Below are 17,256 nucleotides of genomic sequence, written 5' to 3'. Positions count from 1 at the left end.
GGGCTCCCAGGCCTTATAGGGTCTGGGGCAGCTCAGGCCCCGCCCCCGAGGCCAGCGGCCAGGGCTGGGGGGGGCAGTCACGTGATCATCCAGTCTGCCCGGCAGGGCCCCAGCCCAGGACCTTTCCTCTCTTCTCAGGGCCTCTGCCCACGGTGCCTGGCTGCCATGGGCCTGGTGACTCATGCACCAGCTGTGCTTAAAGCCTGAGCCCTGGGCACTCCAGCCCTCCGCCTCCCCTTCCATCCAGAAGATGGGTAGAGTTCTGTTCTATCCACACACCTTGACCTAGTACTGCCTCTGTGCCTCAGTTTCCCTTTCTGTGTGGCCCGCCAACTTGCTTACCACCCTTGGCCTCCTCTACCGCCACCCCGCTTGCTCCCTCTGTTCCCGGCACCCTGGATCTCCTCACCACTGCTCCTCTTACGCAGCCAGGCTTGGTGCTGCCTTGGGGCCTTTGCACAGCCTCTGCTTCCTTGCACATCTCTGCCCTGGATACCCTCACAGCTCTCCCATCCCTCACCTCTGTGAGGTCACATGTCTAACAGGAGCCACTCAATAAACACCAGCTTAGCCGAGCCCAGGCCAAGACAGGGGCTCAGAGGACCAGGGGAGGGACACGCTAGTTGAGATGTAGCTTCACAGAGCCCTGGTAGTGACATGCGCGCTGGCTGGGTGTGGCCCACCCCAGGAAGGCTTCCCAGAGGAGGTGCCCTATGAACACAGAGCTAGAAAATGGTAGACAGAGGCTGGGTGCCAAGGGAGGGAAAGGCAGAGGGTCCATGGGTGGTTCGATGGGGGTGACAGGCAGGCAGAGCCAATCGAGTCCAGCACCCAGCTGGGGGGTGGAAGGGTCCAGCCCTTGAGCCTAGTGACCCCTGGCCGTCTCCTAGGAGCTGTCTCTGTGTTTCCTAAACAGGCGAGGAACAGAAGATGGCGTGCCCCCTGGCCAATGCTTCACAAAGGTGGCCGGGAGACTGGATGGGACAGAGCCAGAGAAATGACGTTGAGACATGTCTCCTAGGTCTTTCTCTCCCTCCCTCCTCTGCCCACTGCCCTCCAAGACTCCCACCTCCCTTGGGGTCCAAGCCCAAGTCCTCCCTGTACCCACCAGGCCCTGCACGACCCACCCAGAGCCTCCCTACCTCCTGCCCCTGCCACACAGGTTCTGCTCCTGGTCTGCCCTGGCTCTGTCCATCCTGCCCCAGGGCTTTTGCATAGGCCCCTTTCCCACAATCCCTCACTTCCAGGCCTTTCCTCAGAGGTCACCTTTGAGTCCTGGATTCCCCGGCTCCCCCATCAGCAAATTCCCATACACTTATTTTCCTGGCTTAGCATTTGTTCACACACACACACACACAATGTAAACTCGTACGAGGCAGGATGTGTTGTGCTCACTGTTGTATGTTTCCAGGAGAAAGTCCCACCTGGCTGGCGCACACAGCAGGAGCTCAATAAATCCTCCATTAATATCAACAAGCCTCCATGTAGATTTGGACTCAGGGATCCTGTGTCAGTACCACCTGCCATGGTGGGAGGAGCCTGCGGCCTGTCCGTCAAGCTGGACAGGTGAGCATGGACCGTCTCATTGGAGGAGAGGCTGAGAGGGCTTCACGGGGGAGGAGCCAATGAGTCGTGTAGGAAGGGCCTGTGCTGGTGGACAGAGCCCGAGACCACTGAGGGCCACAAGAGCTGGTTACCAGCAGAGCTCTGAGGTCCTCAGGGGGCAGCCTCTTGAGTAGCTGGGACAACAGGCGGGTGCCACAGTGCCCTGCTGGCTTTCCTCTTTAGGTATGGAAGCTGCTTGGCTGCAGCTCCAGAGCCACGCCCTGGACAGAGTCCCAGCGCAGGCATGGGCCACCCTGACCTCACTCCGCCCTGGGTCGGTTTCTCAACACCCCTGCCCAGCCACCGGGGTGGCTGAGGGGCCGCCAGGAATGCGGTGAAAGGACCAGGGGTGAGGGCTACTACCCTTGCTGGGCCTCTGCGTCTCCCCCGTCCCCAGATGGTACCACTGTGGGGAAACACGGCCAGACCAGTTCCTATGGTTGAGGGGAACTGGGAGAGATGGGGCTCACCTCTTCCCCTTCCTGTCCTGTCCGGCTGTTTCACATCTGTGATGCCAGCTACTTGAAACTGAGATCTGGCGGACTGTGATTCAAAGCCAGCTTGGGCAGTAAAGTCCAAGAGACTCATTCTCCAACCACCCAGCAAGACAAAAGGAATTGATGTCTTTACCAAAGCAAGAATGGCTTCTGCTTAGATGGACACAGCTGGGCGGTCTTGGTGGGGTGCAGACAGGAGGCTAGCAGGCCCAGGAGACCCCCAAGGCCCCTCACTCTGGTTCCAAGACCCTCACGGTGGGACCCGAGGCTTTGGGCCACAGGGAACACAAAAGCACCTTTGTTCTGAGAACAAATGACAGGAAAGGGGTCCCTCAGTCCAGGGAGTCTGTCCAATCTGGGGGGACAGCCAGGCTCATGGTTCCAAGGCCCCTGGGAAATAGGACACGAGGACACTCAGTTTCTGACTTTATTTCCATCTAGTTGTGTATTTATTCTTTAGAGTTTATTTGTGCCAGTCGTGGGGCTTGAACTCAGAGCCTAGACATTATCCTGGAGCTTTTATAAAACTCAAGGCTGGTGGTCTACCCATCTGGGTCACAACTCCACTTCTGGCCTTTTTGGTGAAGTAGAGATAAGAGTCTCACGGACTTTCCTGCCTGGGCGGCATTCGAACCCTGATCCTCAGCGCTCAGACTCCTGAGTGGCTGGATGACAGAGGCTGAGCCACGGGGCCCAGCTTTGTTCAGGTTATGGAGCTGGGGCCCCCGGGGGCCTCCCAGAGGCCACCAGATCCAGCAGTGGCTGGGGGACTGGGTTGTGTGGAGATCTGAGGCCCTGCCTGCACCCCGTGACTCCAAGTACCCTCTAAGGGAAAATGGGGGTGGTGTGACAGGCCCAGGCCTGGGCCTGCAGGGTGACCTGTGACCACCGAGGGTCAGCGGTGCCCGGGCACTGTCAGAAGTCCAGTTCCGGCATCAGGGTATGTGAGACCCTAAGGCTGGGGGGCTCCGGATCCGGCGAGTCTGGGTGCCCCAGGGTCCCCGCGAGTCCCCGGGATTGCTCCGCTGCCCAGGCCCTCTGGTGGGCCGGCCAGTCCATGTGTGCCCAGCGTGGGTCGGGGTCCCCAATGACCTCATCCACGCAGGTAATCAGGTCGAGCATGGGCTCTGTGCGCTCCACGAGCAGTGGCGCAAAGGGACCCAGGAGCCAGGGCAGCGGCCCGGCCCACAGCGCCAGCGCCGACGCCACCGGGGCCTCCACGCGCGCCTGAGAGGGCTCGAGGCCCCGTGCGTGCACCAGGGCAGCCCGCAGGGCCGCCACGCCCGCCCGCAGCTCTGCTGCACGCGCCTGGGCACCAGGGGGCAGCATGGCCGCCAGCGCCTCCACCGAGCGCTCCAGCTCCACCGCCAGCGCTTCCAGCTCCACCTGCAGAGAGACAGACAGACGCGGGCCTCAGGGGTCTGCTCCTACCTGCCACACTCAGTTTCCTCCCTGGCCATCCTCTGATGGGATTGCCTCCTTGCCTCAGTTTCCCTCTAGATATCTTCTAATGAGATTGGCTATCTGCCTCAATTTTCCTCCAGGCATCCTCTAAAGGGATCACCTATACATGTCAGTTTTCCCCCTGAATACCTTCTAAATGGGATTGCCTTTGGGCCTCAGTTTCTCCTCTGAATACCTAATGGGAGTGCCTACCTGCCTCTGTGTGTGTGTGTGTGTGTGTGTGTGTGTGTGTGTGTGTAAGCTAGCTTTCTACCACTTGAGCAGCAGCGCCACTTCCGGTTTCCTGGTGGGTTATTGGAGATAAGAGTCTCACAGACTTTCCTGCCCTGGCTGGCTTTGAACCTCGACCCCCAGATCTCAGCCTCCTGAGTAGCTGAGTAGCCTACCCCACAGGCTGATGAAGATCCCCCCACTGTGCGGCGCCCCCACCCCTCACCTGGCTGAGGCTGCGGCCATTCTGCAGGGGGTACGGGCTCCGGTCCTCCCGTGGCTCCTGGGCCTTGGTGGGCAGGGCTGCCCTGTCCTGCACCCTGTGGATCTGAGGGACAGGACAGGGAGTCAGTGCCTGGGGGCACATTACAGAGTCCAGCCCCAGTCTGTACCTCCCCTGGTAAGCTTTATGGCCACGGAGGTGTTGGCTCCCGCCTAGAATGCTAGCTACTCAGGAGGCTGAGATCTGAGGATCACAGTTCAAACGGCAGTCTGCTCCTTGGTCCTTTCAGCTCCAAGTAAACACAGAAGCCACAGGTGGCCCTGTGGCTCAAAGTGATAGAGCACTAGCCTTGAGCAGAAGAGCTCAGGGACAGCGTCCAAGCCCTGAGACCAAGTTCCATAACAACAACAGCGAAATGAATAGAGAGAGGGAGACACAAGTAAATGAAGAAGCAGACCTCAGGATTTTCCAGAAGCATGGTCTATGGAAAATGAAAAAAAAGCTTCCCAGACAAAGGGTTCAGCTTGTACAAAGGCCCTGGAGTAGCATGGAGCCTGGTGAGTCAAGCGGAGCCATAAGGAGCAGGGGTGACTGGAGCGGAGGATGGAGGGACAGGGAGGGAGGAGGAGGCAGGGAGGGGATGGGATGGCAGTGCAGGGCCTGTGGGCTGCAGGGAGGACTTGGGCTTTGACCCTGAGAGAAACTAAGAGCAGTGGGTGGCGGTGGGCAGAGGAGGGAGGGACCGGACTTGGTGCTCGAGGGCGCCCTCTGGTGGCAGAGGCAAGGAGGAGCACAGGGTGGAACTCCAAGCCTGGAGATGAGAGGCGAGGGGCGGGACTGGCTGACAAGCTGGAAGCAGGAGGGGAGGCCCTGGAGGGTCAGGAGCTGGGCTCAGCCGAAATGGGGAACTCAGGCAGCCTGGCTCCGCCTCTCTCTTCCCACCCTGGTTCTCAGCAGGCACTGGACCCTTGGCTTTGGTCAGAGGTCTCTCACCAACTCCAGCATCTCCTGCAGCTGGACCAGCATTTCCTTCGCACAATGTGTGCTCTGCCTCAGTTTCCCTATAGAGTGCTCATAGGCCAGATGGCGAATCCTCGAGGACAGGGAGGCGAGGCGCACAAGGTAGCCCCGCTGATGTCTCTGCTCCTCCGTGGTGCCTGTGTCAGCTGGGCCTTGGGCCTTGGCCTCAAGGGACCCTGGGGAGGACAGGACAGGCGTGTGTGTGTGTGCACACATGTGTACATGCATGAGCACACCAGTCCTGGAGCTTGAATTCAATGTCTAGATGCCGTCCCTGAGCTCTTCAGCTCAAGGCTAGCGCTCTACCACTTGAGCCACGACACCACTTCCGGCTTTCTGGTAGTTCACTGGAGATAAACGTCTCACACTTTTCTTCCCTGGCTGGCTTTGAACTGCCATCCTCAGATCTCAGCTTCCTGAGCAGCTAAGATGACAGGCGTGAGCCTAGCTAAAATTCTGCTTCAAATAAGAGTGGGCTTGGCGCCCCGGGGCGCTGTGTGGCCTTGCGGAAGGATGTGGTGAATCTCTCTGGCCCGCCCCCTGCCCCAGGGCCGCACGGGAGGGCTTGGCACCCGGGTCTCACCCTGCTCCTTCTCCTCCTCCGGCCTGGGCAGCAAGTGCTCCACCAGCTCCTCGGACTTGCTCAGCACCAAGTTCAGGGCATGGCTCACCGAGTGCCGGAGCTCCCCGCTCCACCGCCGGCCCTGCTGGGCCAGGCTGGCCATGCCGGTGACCCCGGTGACAACTGTGTCCTTGGCAGAGGTCAGCATCTGGCAGGAAGAGGCTCTGTTGCATGTGTTGCAGGCTGGCAGCTCTGCCAACCTCAGCTGCTAGGGCTGGGGACTTAGACGCCCTCAGAGTTCCTTCCTAGCCCTGTGCCTCAGTTTCCCCTATATCAAATAGGGGTAATAGGACCTTCCCCCCATAGGGGCTCAAGGATCCCTAGCACCTACTGTGGAGGTTGCGTCTGGCTGTTGACTTTTCCTCCGGGGAGGGGCTGGCCTCACCCTCTGCCCCCTCCCACCTGGACATGGGGTCACCCCTCCTCAGGACCCCCATCTAGTCAGCTCGGGTACCATGTCTGAAGGCTGCTGGAGGAATGGCAGCTTCTCCTCCAGCTTGTCCAGGCCCCGGCAGGCCAAGTGGTTCACTGTAGCCACTGAGGAGAGAAGGGAACAGAAGGAGGGATACATGGGTTGACTGGAAGGAGGGAGTGGGGCTAGAGAGGCAACACTCAGAATTCTGGCCATGGTTGTTCCCTGGCGATCGTGACCCCCACAACACCTCCTCTGTCCCCTGCCTCTGCCCTGCTGCCCAGCTTGACCTCTAAGGTGACCCCCCCCTGTCCCACCAGCTCAGATGACCATGAAGAAGCTTAAGGTCACAGAGGCGCCTGGGGAGCGGCTGCTGGGGTCTCAGGCTGGAAGCTCAAGTGATTTGATTCCTCAGTCAGACAAGGGGCGCAAAGGAAACCCAAGGCTTGTTGGACTAAAGGAGGGAGGCAGAGGAGGAGGCCGAGGGGAGCAGACCAGAGAGGAGAGGAGGGGCCCCAATGCGGCAAGGGTACATTTAAAGAGGTGCATGTCCAGGGAAGAGTCAGAGATGCTGGGGGGGGGGGGCTGTGTCTGCGGGAAGGCACAAGAAAATCGACAGGACCCACAAGATAGTTATATTAAAGATTCACCAGGTGGCTCACACCTGTAATCCTAGCTACTCAGGAGGCTGAGCTCTGAGGATCGAGGTTCAAAAGCCAGCGCAGGCACTAAATACCATGAGACTTATCTCCAATTAATCACTAGAAAGCAGGAAGTGGGGCTGTGGCTCAAGGGGTAGAGCGATAGCCTTGAGCTGAAGAGCTCAAGAGTTCAGGTCCCAAGACCCACAAAAAAAAAAGTTATATCCTGTAATCCTAGCTACTTGAGTCAGAGATGGAGAGGATCAAGGTCCAAGACCAACCCAGATGAAAAACTCCCCATCCCAACTCTCAAGCTGGTGGGGGGGGGGGTCTGTCTATCGTCCCAGCTATGGGAAAGCATGGGTAGGAAGGAGTCGATTCTGAGGCCAGCTCCAGGCAAAACAAATACGGGAGACTTCATCCCCCAACAGCCTAAAGCAAAAAAGGCTGGGGGCGTGCACCTGTCTAGCAAGTGCAAGACCCTGAGTTTGAACCCCAGTGGGAAGGGTGGATAGAGGTAGCACTGGGCATCGGGGAGAGTGACCCAGAGCTCAGGGACACAGGCTGAGGACTCACACTGGGGCTGCAGGTGGTCAAGCAGTGGCTGGGCGTGGTCCAGGGCGCTGGTGGTCAGCCCGCACACACAGTGCTCAGCCAGGCGGCAGGCGGAGCCCAGCATCGGGTGCCGGTCCTTGGCAGAGCAGTAGGCGTCGGAGACTGCCCGGACCAGGGGCAGGGCTGCCACGCGCTGCACCACATTCTGTGGGGAGGGGCGGCATCAGAGAGACTGGTGGGGGAGGCTGGGATGGCTTGGCTGCCCCCTGGCCTGTGGTCCTCTCCTAGACAGTGTGTGTGTGGAGGGGTTAGGGAGATGGACACAGACAGGGAAGGATTGTTGGGGGGTAGGAGTTCTGGGCACACTAGCTGGTTGTGAGCAGTGTGCAAAAGGTTAAAAGTTCCTGGGCTGGGGGCCGGGAGTGTGGCCTAGTGGTACAGTGCTTGTCTAGCATGCATGAATAAACTGGATTTGATTCCCCGGCACCACATACACAGAAAAAGGCAGAAGCGGTGCTGTGGTTCAAGTGGTAGAGCAGTAGCCTTGAGGAAAAACCCAAGGACAGTGCTCAGGTCCCGAGTCTAAGCCCCAGGACTGGAAAAAAAAAAAATTCCTGGGCTGGGAGCATGGCCTAGTGGTAGAGTGCTTGCACAAAACCCTGGTTTCCACTTCTCAGTACCCTATACACAGAAAAAACCTGAAGTGGCACTGTGGCTCAAGTGGTAGAGTGCTAGCCTTGAGTAAAAGAAGCTCAGAGTCAGTGCCCAGGCCTGGAGTTCAAGCTCCAGGACTGGCAAAAAAAAAAAAAAAAAGTTTCTGGGTGTGTGCCAATGGCTCATGCCTGTGATCCTAGATACTTAGGAGACTGAGATTTGGTTTAAGGATCACAGTTCCAGGCAGGGCAGAAAAGTCCCTGTGAGACTCTCATCCCCAATTAACCACTCAAAAAATGGAAGTGGCGCTGTGGCTCAAGGGGTAGGGCACTAGCCTTGAGCTGAAGCGCTCAGGGACAGCGCCCAGCCCCAGAGTTCAAGCCCCATGACCGACCCAAAAAACAAAAAAAGCTCAGGGACAGTGCCCAGAACCCAAGTTCAAGCCCCACAACCCTCCTCCCCGCCCCCCCATACACAGAGTTCTGACATGAAATCCGGTGCACATGGATTATATATAACCTGTAATCGTAGCTACTCAGGAGACTGAGATCTGAGAATCAAGGTTCAAAGCCAGCCTGGGGAGGAAAGTCTGAGACTCTTATCTCCAATGAACCACCAATAAAAAGCCAGAAATGCCTCTGTGGCTGACATGGTAGAGCACTGGCCTTGAGTGTTAAAGCTCAGAGACTGCACTCAGACCTGAGTTCAAGCCCTAAGACACACAAGGCGCGCGCGCGCACACACACACACACACACACACACACACACAATTATGACATGACTCTCTGGGATGGGACAGGAGTATGGATTGTTCTAGAATACCGCTTCCAGACACAGGGTCCCAGGGGTGGGCTCTGCTTAGGCCACTGTCCCAGCCCTGGGACAAGAATCACAGGTGGTCCTGGGCCATGGAAGTGAGTGCCAGCCTGGCTTGAAACTGTCCCAGGGGAGGGGGTCCCACCTCACCTGCTGCTCCTGCTCCTGCTCCGAGCTGGGGTCCTGCACAGCCTCTTTGTTGGACATGGTAGACACACAGGCACACCCTGAGGCAAAAAGACCCAGCAAGCCTTCCACCTGCCTCCTGGAACCCCCGAATCTCCTTTGCATTGAGGACTTCAGCATTTGGGGGGGGCTCTCTGACACGGTGGGGGTGACCCACTGCCCAGTGGAAGCTGAATTCCACCTCTCCAGCCACCTGGCCAGCCCCCTCGATAGACAGGGAAACCGAGGCACAGGGCTGGGGCCCAACGCTAGGCCCAAGGTCACCCAGCCAGGTGTAAGCAGGGCGCTGGGCCCCCGGCGGCCGGCGCGCCCCCTGCGGCCTCCCTCCGCTCCCCTGGGTCCTGAACACCGGCCAACTGGGACAAGGGTCCCGGCCACCTGCTCTGGCCCAGCGAACCCCGCCTGCGTCGCGGGACCCGCGCGCCCAGACACCCAATCCGGGGTCCCCTGAGCTCACCCTGGGCGCTCGCGCGGCCTCGGCCCCAGCCTGGGAACCCCGCGTCCCCCAGACCCGTCTCTGACCCCTCGCCAGCCCGACCCGCCTTATCATGACTCTGGGGGCGGGACCCCTTCGAGGACTGACCAATGAGATGAAGCCCCCGAGGGGTGTGTCCAGTGGGCGGGGCTGTAGGCCCCGCCCCCGCTGGTCCCGGCACCAGGGTTACCGTAGCAACCCCAGGACGCAGGATGCCCTAGGATTGGGTTGCTCAAGTCAGAGGGACATCACAGTTCTCACCGCCTTGCCAACGACTCTGGCGTGTCACTTTTTTTTTTCTTTTGTGCCCTTCCTGGGGCTTGAACTTAGGGCCTGGGGATTCTCTGGGCTTTTTGTGTGTGTGTGCAAGGCTAGGGCTCTACTACTTGAGCCACGGGTATACTTTTGAGTGGTTCGTCGGAGGTAAGAGTCCCAGACGCTCCTGCCTAGACTGGTTCCAAACTCATTCTCAGCTCTCAGCCCCTCAGTAGCTCCGATTGCAGGCCCCAGCCACCAGCTCCTGGCTTCTTTCTTCTTTGAAATCTGCTATTTAACCAAGCCAGGAGCCAGCATGGCCCTTTCTCTCAGATACTCATTTTACAAATGAGCAAAATGGAGTTCAAAAGCTTAAAACAGACAGGTTCCGGTGAGTCCCATCTGTAATCCTAGCTACTTAGAAGGCTGAGATCTGAAGGATTAGAGTTCAATGAAAACCTCTAGGGACACCCCCCCCAAAAAAAAAAAAACCCAAAAGCTGGACTGTCGCTCCAGCGGTAGAACACTTAGCCATGAACAAGAAAGCCCAATGAGCATCAGGCTCTGAGTTCAAATCCCAATACTCCCTGCCCCTCAAAACACCAGAAACCAGGGCTGGGAGTTTGGCCTAGTGGTAGAGTGCTTACCTAGCATGCACGAAGACCTGGGTTTGCTTCCTCAATATCACATACATAAAAAAAAAAATCCAAAAATGGTGCTGTGGCCCAAGTGGGAGAACTCTAGCCTTGAGAAAGCCCGGGGACAGTGCTCAGACCCTGAGTTCAAGCCCTGGGTCTGGCAAAACAAAACAAAACAAAAACCCTGTAATTCCAACTTGTGAGTCTCTAGACCCCGAGCTGGTCATAAAATGATCCTCTTTTTTAGTGCCCCAACTTCTCAGAATCCCTGGAACCTCACTCTAGCCTCCCATGCTCAACTCTACACCGAAGGCTCAGCCCCCTGGTGCCTCCCACCCCTCAGCTCCAACCAGCTCCTCTGGGGTTCCCTGAGCGGGCGACCAGTGGGACACTGGGGAGAGCTATGCACTCTGGCACAGGAGGACTGGCGGTAGTCCAGCAGGAAAATGATACCAGAGCAAGTGCTGAGCAGGGTTTTATTTCCAGCTCAGCCCCAGAATGGAGGGAGGGAGCCACTGACAACCCACTCTAGAGACAAGTCACCTATTTGAGAACATTTCAAGTTCTTGGGTCTCCTAGTCCCTCTTTGATGCCTGTTTGCCTGCTTGCCTCTCTATGTCTCTGTCTCTCTGTCTCTCTGTCTCTGTCTCTCTCTCTGTGTTGGGGCTGGGGCTTGAACTGTCTCGGCGCTGTCTCCAAGCTTTTTTTTTTTCTCTCTCTCTCTCTCAAGGCAGGTGCTCTACCCCTTGAGCCACAGCTCCACTTTCAGGTTTTTTTTGCTGGCTCATTGACTTTCTTGTCTGGGCTGGCTTTGAACCTTGAGCCTCCATTCTCTACCACCTGAGTTGCTAGATGACACCTACTTTCAAGATGAAGCAAGATCCGACGCACGTGTTAGATTTAGTTCCACAGTTATTTACTAACCACTTGGGGCAGATTCTGATGAGAGGAAATAGGGTCCCAGGCTTAGCATTCCAGGAGCCCCCAAACTAGCAGACATGAAGGTAGATAAACAAACAGAAAAAGTCCCCTGTGTGACCAGGACTCAGCCACACAGGGACAAAGGGGCTGGAGGCAACCAGAATGCAAAAGGTGAAACATGGCAAGAAAAGAGGCTACAGCTAGAGGGCAGACAGCCTGTGGCAGGCTTGGGGAGCCCCAGTAGAAGTAGGAGACTGGAAGGAGGAGGTGATTTGTTATGTGGGCTTCTTCCATGCCCACCTCAGCTGGGATCTGGCTACTGCCAGGAGCAGCTGCCCCTTCAGGGCTTCCGGCCGGGCACAGCGTGTGTCCTCTCGTGAGAACATCTTGTGTTGATTGTCCAGCAGCCAGTGGTAGAGGCCATGCAGGTGGGAGTCGCAGAGCCAAGGATTGTGGGAGAAGTCGAAGCCGTCTTCCATGTCATGGGCCGGCCACCCTACGGACGCCCAGAGCCCCTTGGGGACGCTGCTCAGCGAGTTATTGGACAGATCTAACATGTCCAGCCCCTTCAGGCCTTGGAAAAGGCCGGGCTCCAGGGAGGCCAGGCGGTTTTCTTGCAGGAAGAGGTAGCGCAGACCGGGCTGGGGCTGCAGCAGGTCCTCGGCCAGGGTGTGCAGCTGGTTTCTGTCCAGATGCAGTCTCTGCAAAGCCAGTGGGCCCTGCAGAAAGCCAGGTGGCAAGATCTGCAGCTGGTTTTCCCCAAGGTCAAGGGTGCGTAAGGTGGACAGATTGGCCAGCAGCCCAGGTGGCAGAGCCTGGAGTCCATTCCCGGACAGATCCAGGAAGCTAAGAGACTCCAGGCCCTGCAGCCAGGAGGCCTGCAGGCCCTGCAGCTGATTTTCCTTCAACACCAGAGTATGGAGGGCAGAGGCTGCATGGAAGAGACCCTCAGGGAGGCTGCTCAGGGCATTTCGGGTGAGGTCCAGCACCTGGAGGCCAGGTACGGGCTGCAGGAGCTCAGCCTCCAGCGCCTCCAGCCGGTTGCTAGAGAGATGAAGCTCCTGCAGGCCTCGAAGCCCACGCAGGGCAGCCGGGGGCAGCGCGCTGAGGTGGGAGAACTCCACTGTCAGGTGGAAGGTGTCGGCTGGGAGGTCACTGGGGAACGCGGCTGGCGAGAGGCAGGAGACTGAGCTGCCGTTAGAGGATGGCACGATGAGGCAATCTTTGGGGCCAGGGAGGTCACCCTGTGCCCCGGCCACAAACAGTGCGATGAGAAGCAGAGTTCTGGATGGAGGTTTAATAATAAGCTATTCAGTAGGAGGAACACACACACACACACACACACACACACACTCCCTTTCTACTTTTTGGGACGAGTCCTAGGGCTTGAACCCAGAGCCTAGGCACTGTCCCTGAGCGTTTTTTGGCTTGAGCAACTTGACCACAGCTCCACTTTGTGGTGGTTAATGGAAGATAGAAGTCTCATGGACTTTGCTACCTGAGCTGGCTCTGCACTTCGATCCTCAGATCTCAGCCTTCTGGGTAGCTAGGATGATAGTCGTGAGCCATCAGAGCCTGGCTAAAATTCTGCTTTTAATGCAGGATGCTTCTAGTCTCTCTAGCTGGGTGTGTTTGAAAGTAACAGCTAATAAACCCTTCTGCTTCCTGCCTGGTTTCCCAGGAAGCCACTTCTGCCCTTCCCAAGAAGGGCGAAGCCCTTGCTTTAAATTCCTCCTTGGCCCTCTCCACACAGGGTAGGGCCATCAGCATTCAGTGAAATCTTCATCCAAACCCTCTAGTGTGACTCACAGCTCGGGGAACCAGGGGATTTGCCCGTGATACAAGGTGGGAGCCAGCATGGAGGGCTCACGCCTGCAATCCTAGCTACTCAGGAGGCTGAGATCTGAGGATCAAGGTTCAAAGCCAGCCCAGGCACAAAAGGACCTGAGACTCTTATCTCCAATTAACCTCTAGAAAATGGGAAGTGGGGCTTGGCTTGAGGAAGGAGAGGGAGGGAGAGAGGGAGGGAAATCTGGCTTTGAGCAGCAGGCAGGGCAGGTTTGGAGAAGGGTCTGGGTTGGGTGGCAGGTGTGGAGGGGGGTCTGGGACTTTCCTACACCTCCCCTGAGCCCCCAGAATTAGCAGATATCACCAGCACCACCAGGCTTGAGAGGATTCCTCTCCCATGTGCCTCTTAGGCCCCCGAATGTGTGTGAGAGTGGGTGTGCACGGGCGTGGGTGTGGGTCAGACTAGAGCCCGTGGCCCGAGCCTGTAATCCTAGCTAATCGGGGGCTGAGATCTGAGAAATCTGGTTTGAAGCCAGCCCAGGCAGAAAAGTCCCAGTGCCACCCTGTCCTTGCCTGCTGGCCTCTATCTGTCCCTGCTACTTCTGGACAGGGCACGGAATGTCCCCGGCTCTGGTGCCTTGCCCCAGCTGGATAGGGAGGAGGTGGGGGTGGAGGAGAGACCTACCTCTGCTTTAGGCTGTAGGATAACATGACCACGGCTCTTCTCCTTCCTCCCTAGAGGTGTGAGGGGCCTGGTACAGGAAGCCTTATACCTGGGCAGCGAGGAGGTGGGGAATGAGGAAGTCCCACCCCATTCCTGACAAGCAGAGAAGGGCAGCCAGGATTGTGACACCCTTCCTGGCAGGGCTCTCTGTCCACTCTTCTTTGGGCACCTAAGCCCAGCTTATCTTTTATTATTTTGGGGGGTTGGGGTGGGCACCTGAATGTCTCCTGGGCTGGGTCCCCACTTCCTCTATCTCAGAAGTCAAAGGTCAAAAAAGGAGCGGTGAGAGCAGGGGAGTTATTTACTGGAATAAGCAGGAAGCTCATTTTAAAAAGTTTTTTTTTTTAAGTCTCTCATTGTTTTAATGCACAAATACTTGATCTGAGTCACAGAGGAGGCTTTACAATTATAAATATTATTTGGATAATATCTTTTTTAAAAGGCCAGGCGGCGGTGGCTCAAGCCTGTCATCCTAACTACTCAAGAGGCTAAGGTGGAAGGATCGCCTTCCAAGCCAGCCTGGGGAAGAAAAGTGTCAGGGAGCCTCTTCTTTCCAATAAACCACCAGAAAACCAGAAGTGGTGCTGTGGCTCAAAGTGGTAGAGCTGTAGCCTTGAGCAAAAAGAGCTCAGGGACAGCGCCCAGGCCCTAGGCTCAACTCCTACCACCGAAAAACAAAAACAGCTAGTTTGGGGAAAGGAGGTTTGAACTCAGGATCTCATGCTTGCTAGAGGGGTGCTAGCACTTGAGCCACATTCCCAGCACATTTTTTTGTTTTGCTTTAGTTGTTTTCTGATAAAGTCTCTTGTTTTGCACAGACCACATTGGACAGAAATCTTCCAGCTCTCCACCTCCCGATTATCTGAGATTACAGGTATGAACCACAATGCTGAGCTACAAATAGCTTGTTTCTTTTTTTCTTTCTTTTCACAGCCTGGGCTGTTAAGGAGCTTAATCTGCTTTGAGCCACAGCGTCACTTCAACATTTTTTATGATTCTATGTGCCAGATTTTTCTTTTTCTTTTCTTTTTTCTTTTTTTTTTTTTTGCCAGTCCTGGGCTTGAGCTCAGGGCCTGAGCACTGTCCTTGGACTTTCTCAAGGCTAGAGCTCTGCCACTTGGGCCTCAGCACCACTTCTGGCTTTTTTCTATGTATATAGTACCTGGGAATCGAACCCGGGTCTCCGTGCTAGCAAGGCAAGTCCTCTACCAGTAGGCCAAACTCCCGGCCCCTCTATGTGCCAGATCTTTCTAATAAACTGGAACAGGGGGTGGGGGGGGAACCTCTTGGGCTGGGAATGTGGCTTAGTGGCAGAGTGCTTGTCTAGCATGCATGAAGCCCTGCGATCTCAGCCCCCAGTTAGCCAGGACTATAGACATGAACCACTGGTGCTGCTTTTTTTTTTCTTTTTCCTTTTTCTATGCTACTACTGGAGTTTGAACTTAGGGTTTGTCTGCTGTCCCTGACCTTTTCTGCTCTGCTACTGAGCCATAGCTCCACTTCTGGCTTTTTGCTGGTTAGCTGGAGATCAGAATCTCCCAGACTGATCGGGCCTGTGGCTGGCTTTGAAGTCCCATCTTCAGACCTCAGTCTCCTGAATTGCTGGTGAGAGCCACCAGGGCCACATTTTGTTGATTATTTTAGAGATGTGGAGCTTCATCATAGACTTTTCCACCTGGGCTAGCTTTTGTTTTCCTTTTTTCTTTTTGGTTAGTACTGGGGACACGCAGAGCCTGAGCTTCTTTTGCTCAAGGCTAGCACTCTACACTTGAGCCACAGCAGCACGCCCAGCTTTTGCTGTGTATGTGGCACTGAGGAATTGAACCCAGGGCTTCCTGCATGGTAGAGAAACACTACCACCAGGCTGTGATCCTGGCCCTGGGTCAGCTTTTCAAACTGTGATCCTTTGTATGTCATGTCACAGCCCTAGGCAGGCCTGCAGAGGATTGAATAAACATTGGCTGGGAGGAAAGGGTTGAGAAATGCAGCCCAACACCCAAACCACTTCTCCACTGCAATCTGAACACACACCTACTGCCTTACCACCCCACAGCTTCCTGTGGCTCTTGTTCCAGGGAGAACTGGACTGTGGCGAAGGAGAGATTTGGGTTGGGGAATGTTTTGGAAGATCCTTGTACAACAATGTGAATACAAGTCCATGCTGCAGGACCCTGTGCCTAAAAACAAGAAAATGTCACATTTTATTATATCTAATTTCTCACAATCAAAAAAGAAAGAAAGCAAGCAAACAAGAAAAGTCCCTTTGCTCATTTGTAAAGCTGTTTCTCCTCACACTCACCTCTGTGGGGTAGGCCCCAGACCCCTTGCACAGGCTTTGGACTCTTACTCTTGGTTTAGTTTGCCCACTCCAGCCTCCTGCCCCTCCCCCCCCCAAAAAAAACCTCTCACTCTACCATTTGATCTACAACTCCACTTCTGGCTTTTTGCTGGTTAATTGAAGATAAGTCTCAAAGACTTTCCTCTCCAGATTGAGTTTGCACTGAGATCCTCAGATCCCATTCTCCTGAATTAGCTAGTATTACAGGCATGAGCCACCAACACCCAGCTCTTAATTTTTTTTGTCATAGGCCGGGAGCATGACCTAGTGACCTAGTGGTAGAATGCTCCCCTAGCATGCACAAAGCCCTGGGTTTGATTCCCTCCGTATCACATACACAGAAAAAGCAAGAAGTGGTGCTGAGGCTCAAGTGGTAGAGCTCTAGCCTTGAGAAAGCCCAAGGACAGTGCTCAGGCCTGGAGTTCAAGCCCAGGACTAGCAAAAAGAAAATGTTGTACAAATCAACAACTCAAGTTTTTCTTTCTTTTTTTAAATGTAATTTATTTAGTTTGTTGGTTGTGGGGCTAGAACTCAGGTCCTGGGCACTGTTCTGAGCTTTTGTCCTCAAAGCTAGCACTCTACCATTTGAGCCACCGTGCCAGTTCTGGTTTTCTGGTGGTTAACTGGAGATAAGAGTCTCCTAGGGGCTTTCCTGCCTGGGCTAGTTTCGAGCTGGTCTTCAGGTCGCAGCCTCCTGAGTGACTCGGATGACAGCTGTGAGACATCTGGCTCCAGGCTTTTCCTGTTTTCTTAATGCTGATGATGGAATGGAGAAATTTGTGAGATCCATTTTTTTTTTTGGTTTTTAGGGGGATTGAACTCAGGGCTTCGCTCTCACTAGGCAGGTACTTTACCACATGACCTGTCCCTCCAATTCCCTTTTTTTTCCATCTCCTTTTTTTTAGGGGGGGGTGTTAATCCTGGGGCTTGAACTCAGGGCCTGAGCATTGTCCTTGGGATTTCTCAAAGCTAGCACTTTACCACTTGAACCACACAGCACCACTTCTAGCTTTATCTATGTATGTGGTACCAAGGAATCAAACCCAGGTCTTCCTGCATGCTAGACAAGCACTAGGCCAAACTTCACGGCCCTATCTTCTTGTTTTGATTGGTGGTAGAGCTTGAACTCAAATCCTGGGCGCTGTCCCTGTTTTTTTTTTTTTTTTTTTTTTAACTCAAGCTAGATTTTTTTCACTGCCACTTTGAGCCACA

The 17,256-nt window shown here is 55.5% G+C and overlaps 2 protein-coding genes across 2 annotated transcripts; both read right to left on the bottom strand.

Moving 5' to 3' along the window:
• Window positions 1–2,521: 2,521 nt before the first annotated feature.
• Plin5 (perilipin 5) lies at window positions 2,522–9,390 on the bottom strand. The gene is made up of 7 exons (XM_090329012.1): window positions 8,870–9,390; window positions 7,271–7,454; window positions 6,096–6,178; window positions 5,603–5,789; window positions 4,993–5,195; window positions 4,003–4,104; window positions 2,522–3,488 (listed from the first exon to the last, which is right to left on the bottom strand). The coding sequence occupies exons 1-7, from the start codon at window positions 9,023–9,025 to the stop codon at window positions 3,018–3,020; spliced, it is 1,386 nt and encodes a 461-aa protein (XP_090185138.1). The 5' UTR covers window positions 9,026–9,390; the 3' UTR covers window positions 2,522–3,017.
• Window positions 9,391–11,172: 1,782 nt separating this feature from the next.
• Window positions 11,173–13,754, bottom strand: Lrg1 (leucine rich alpha-2-glycoprotein 1). The gene is made up of 2 exons (XM_090340756.1): window positions 13,668–13,754; window positions 11,173–12,478 (listed from the first exon to the last, which is right to left on the bottom strand). The coding sequence occupies exons 1-2, from the start codon at window positions 13,691–13,693 to the stop codon at window positions 11,470–11,472; spliced, it is 1,035 nt and encodes a 344-aa protein (XP_090196882.1). The 5' UTR covers window positions 13,694–13,754; the 3' UTR covers window positions 11,173–11,469.
• Between the last annotated feature and the right edge of the window lie 3,502 nt (window positions 13,755–17,256).

Source organism: Megascapheus bottae, chromosome 1 (genome assembly GCF_031878675.1).
Source record: "Megascapheus bottae isolate mThoBot1 chromosome 1, mThoBot2.hap1, whole genome shotgun sequence".
In the NCBI taxonomy this organism is placed as follows: domain Eukaryota; kingdom Metazoa; phylum Chordata; class Mammalia; order Rodentia; family Geomyidae; genus Megascapheus; species Megascapheus bottae.
This window is presented reverse-complemented; position numbering and strand designations above follow the sequence as displayed.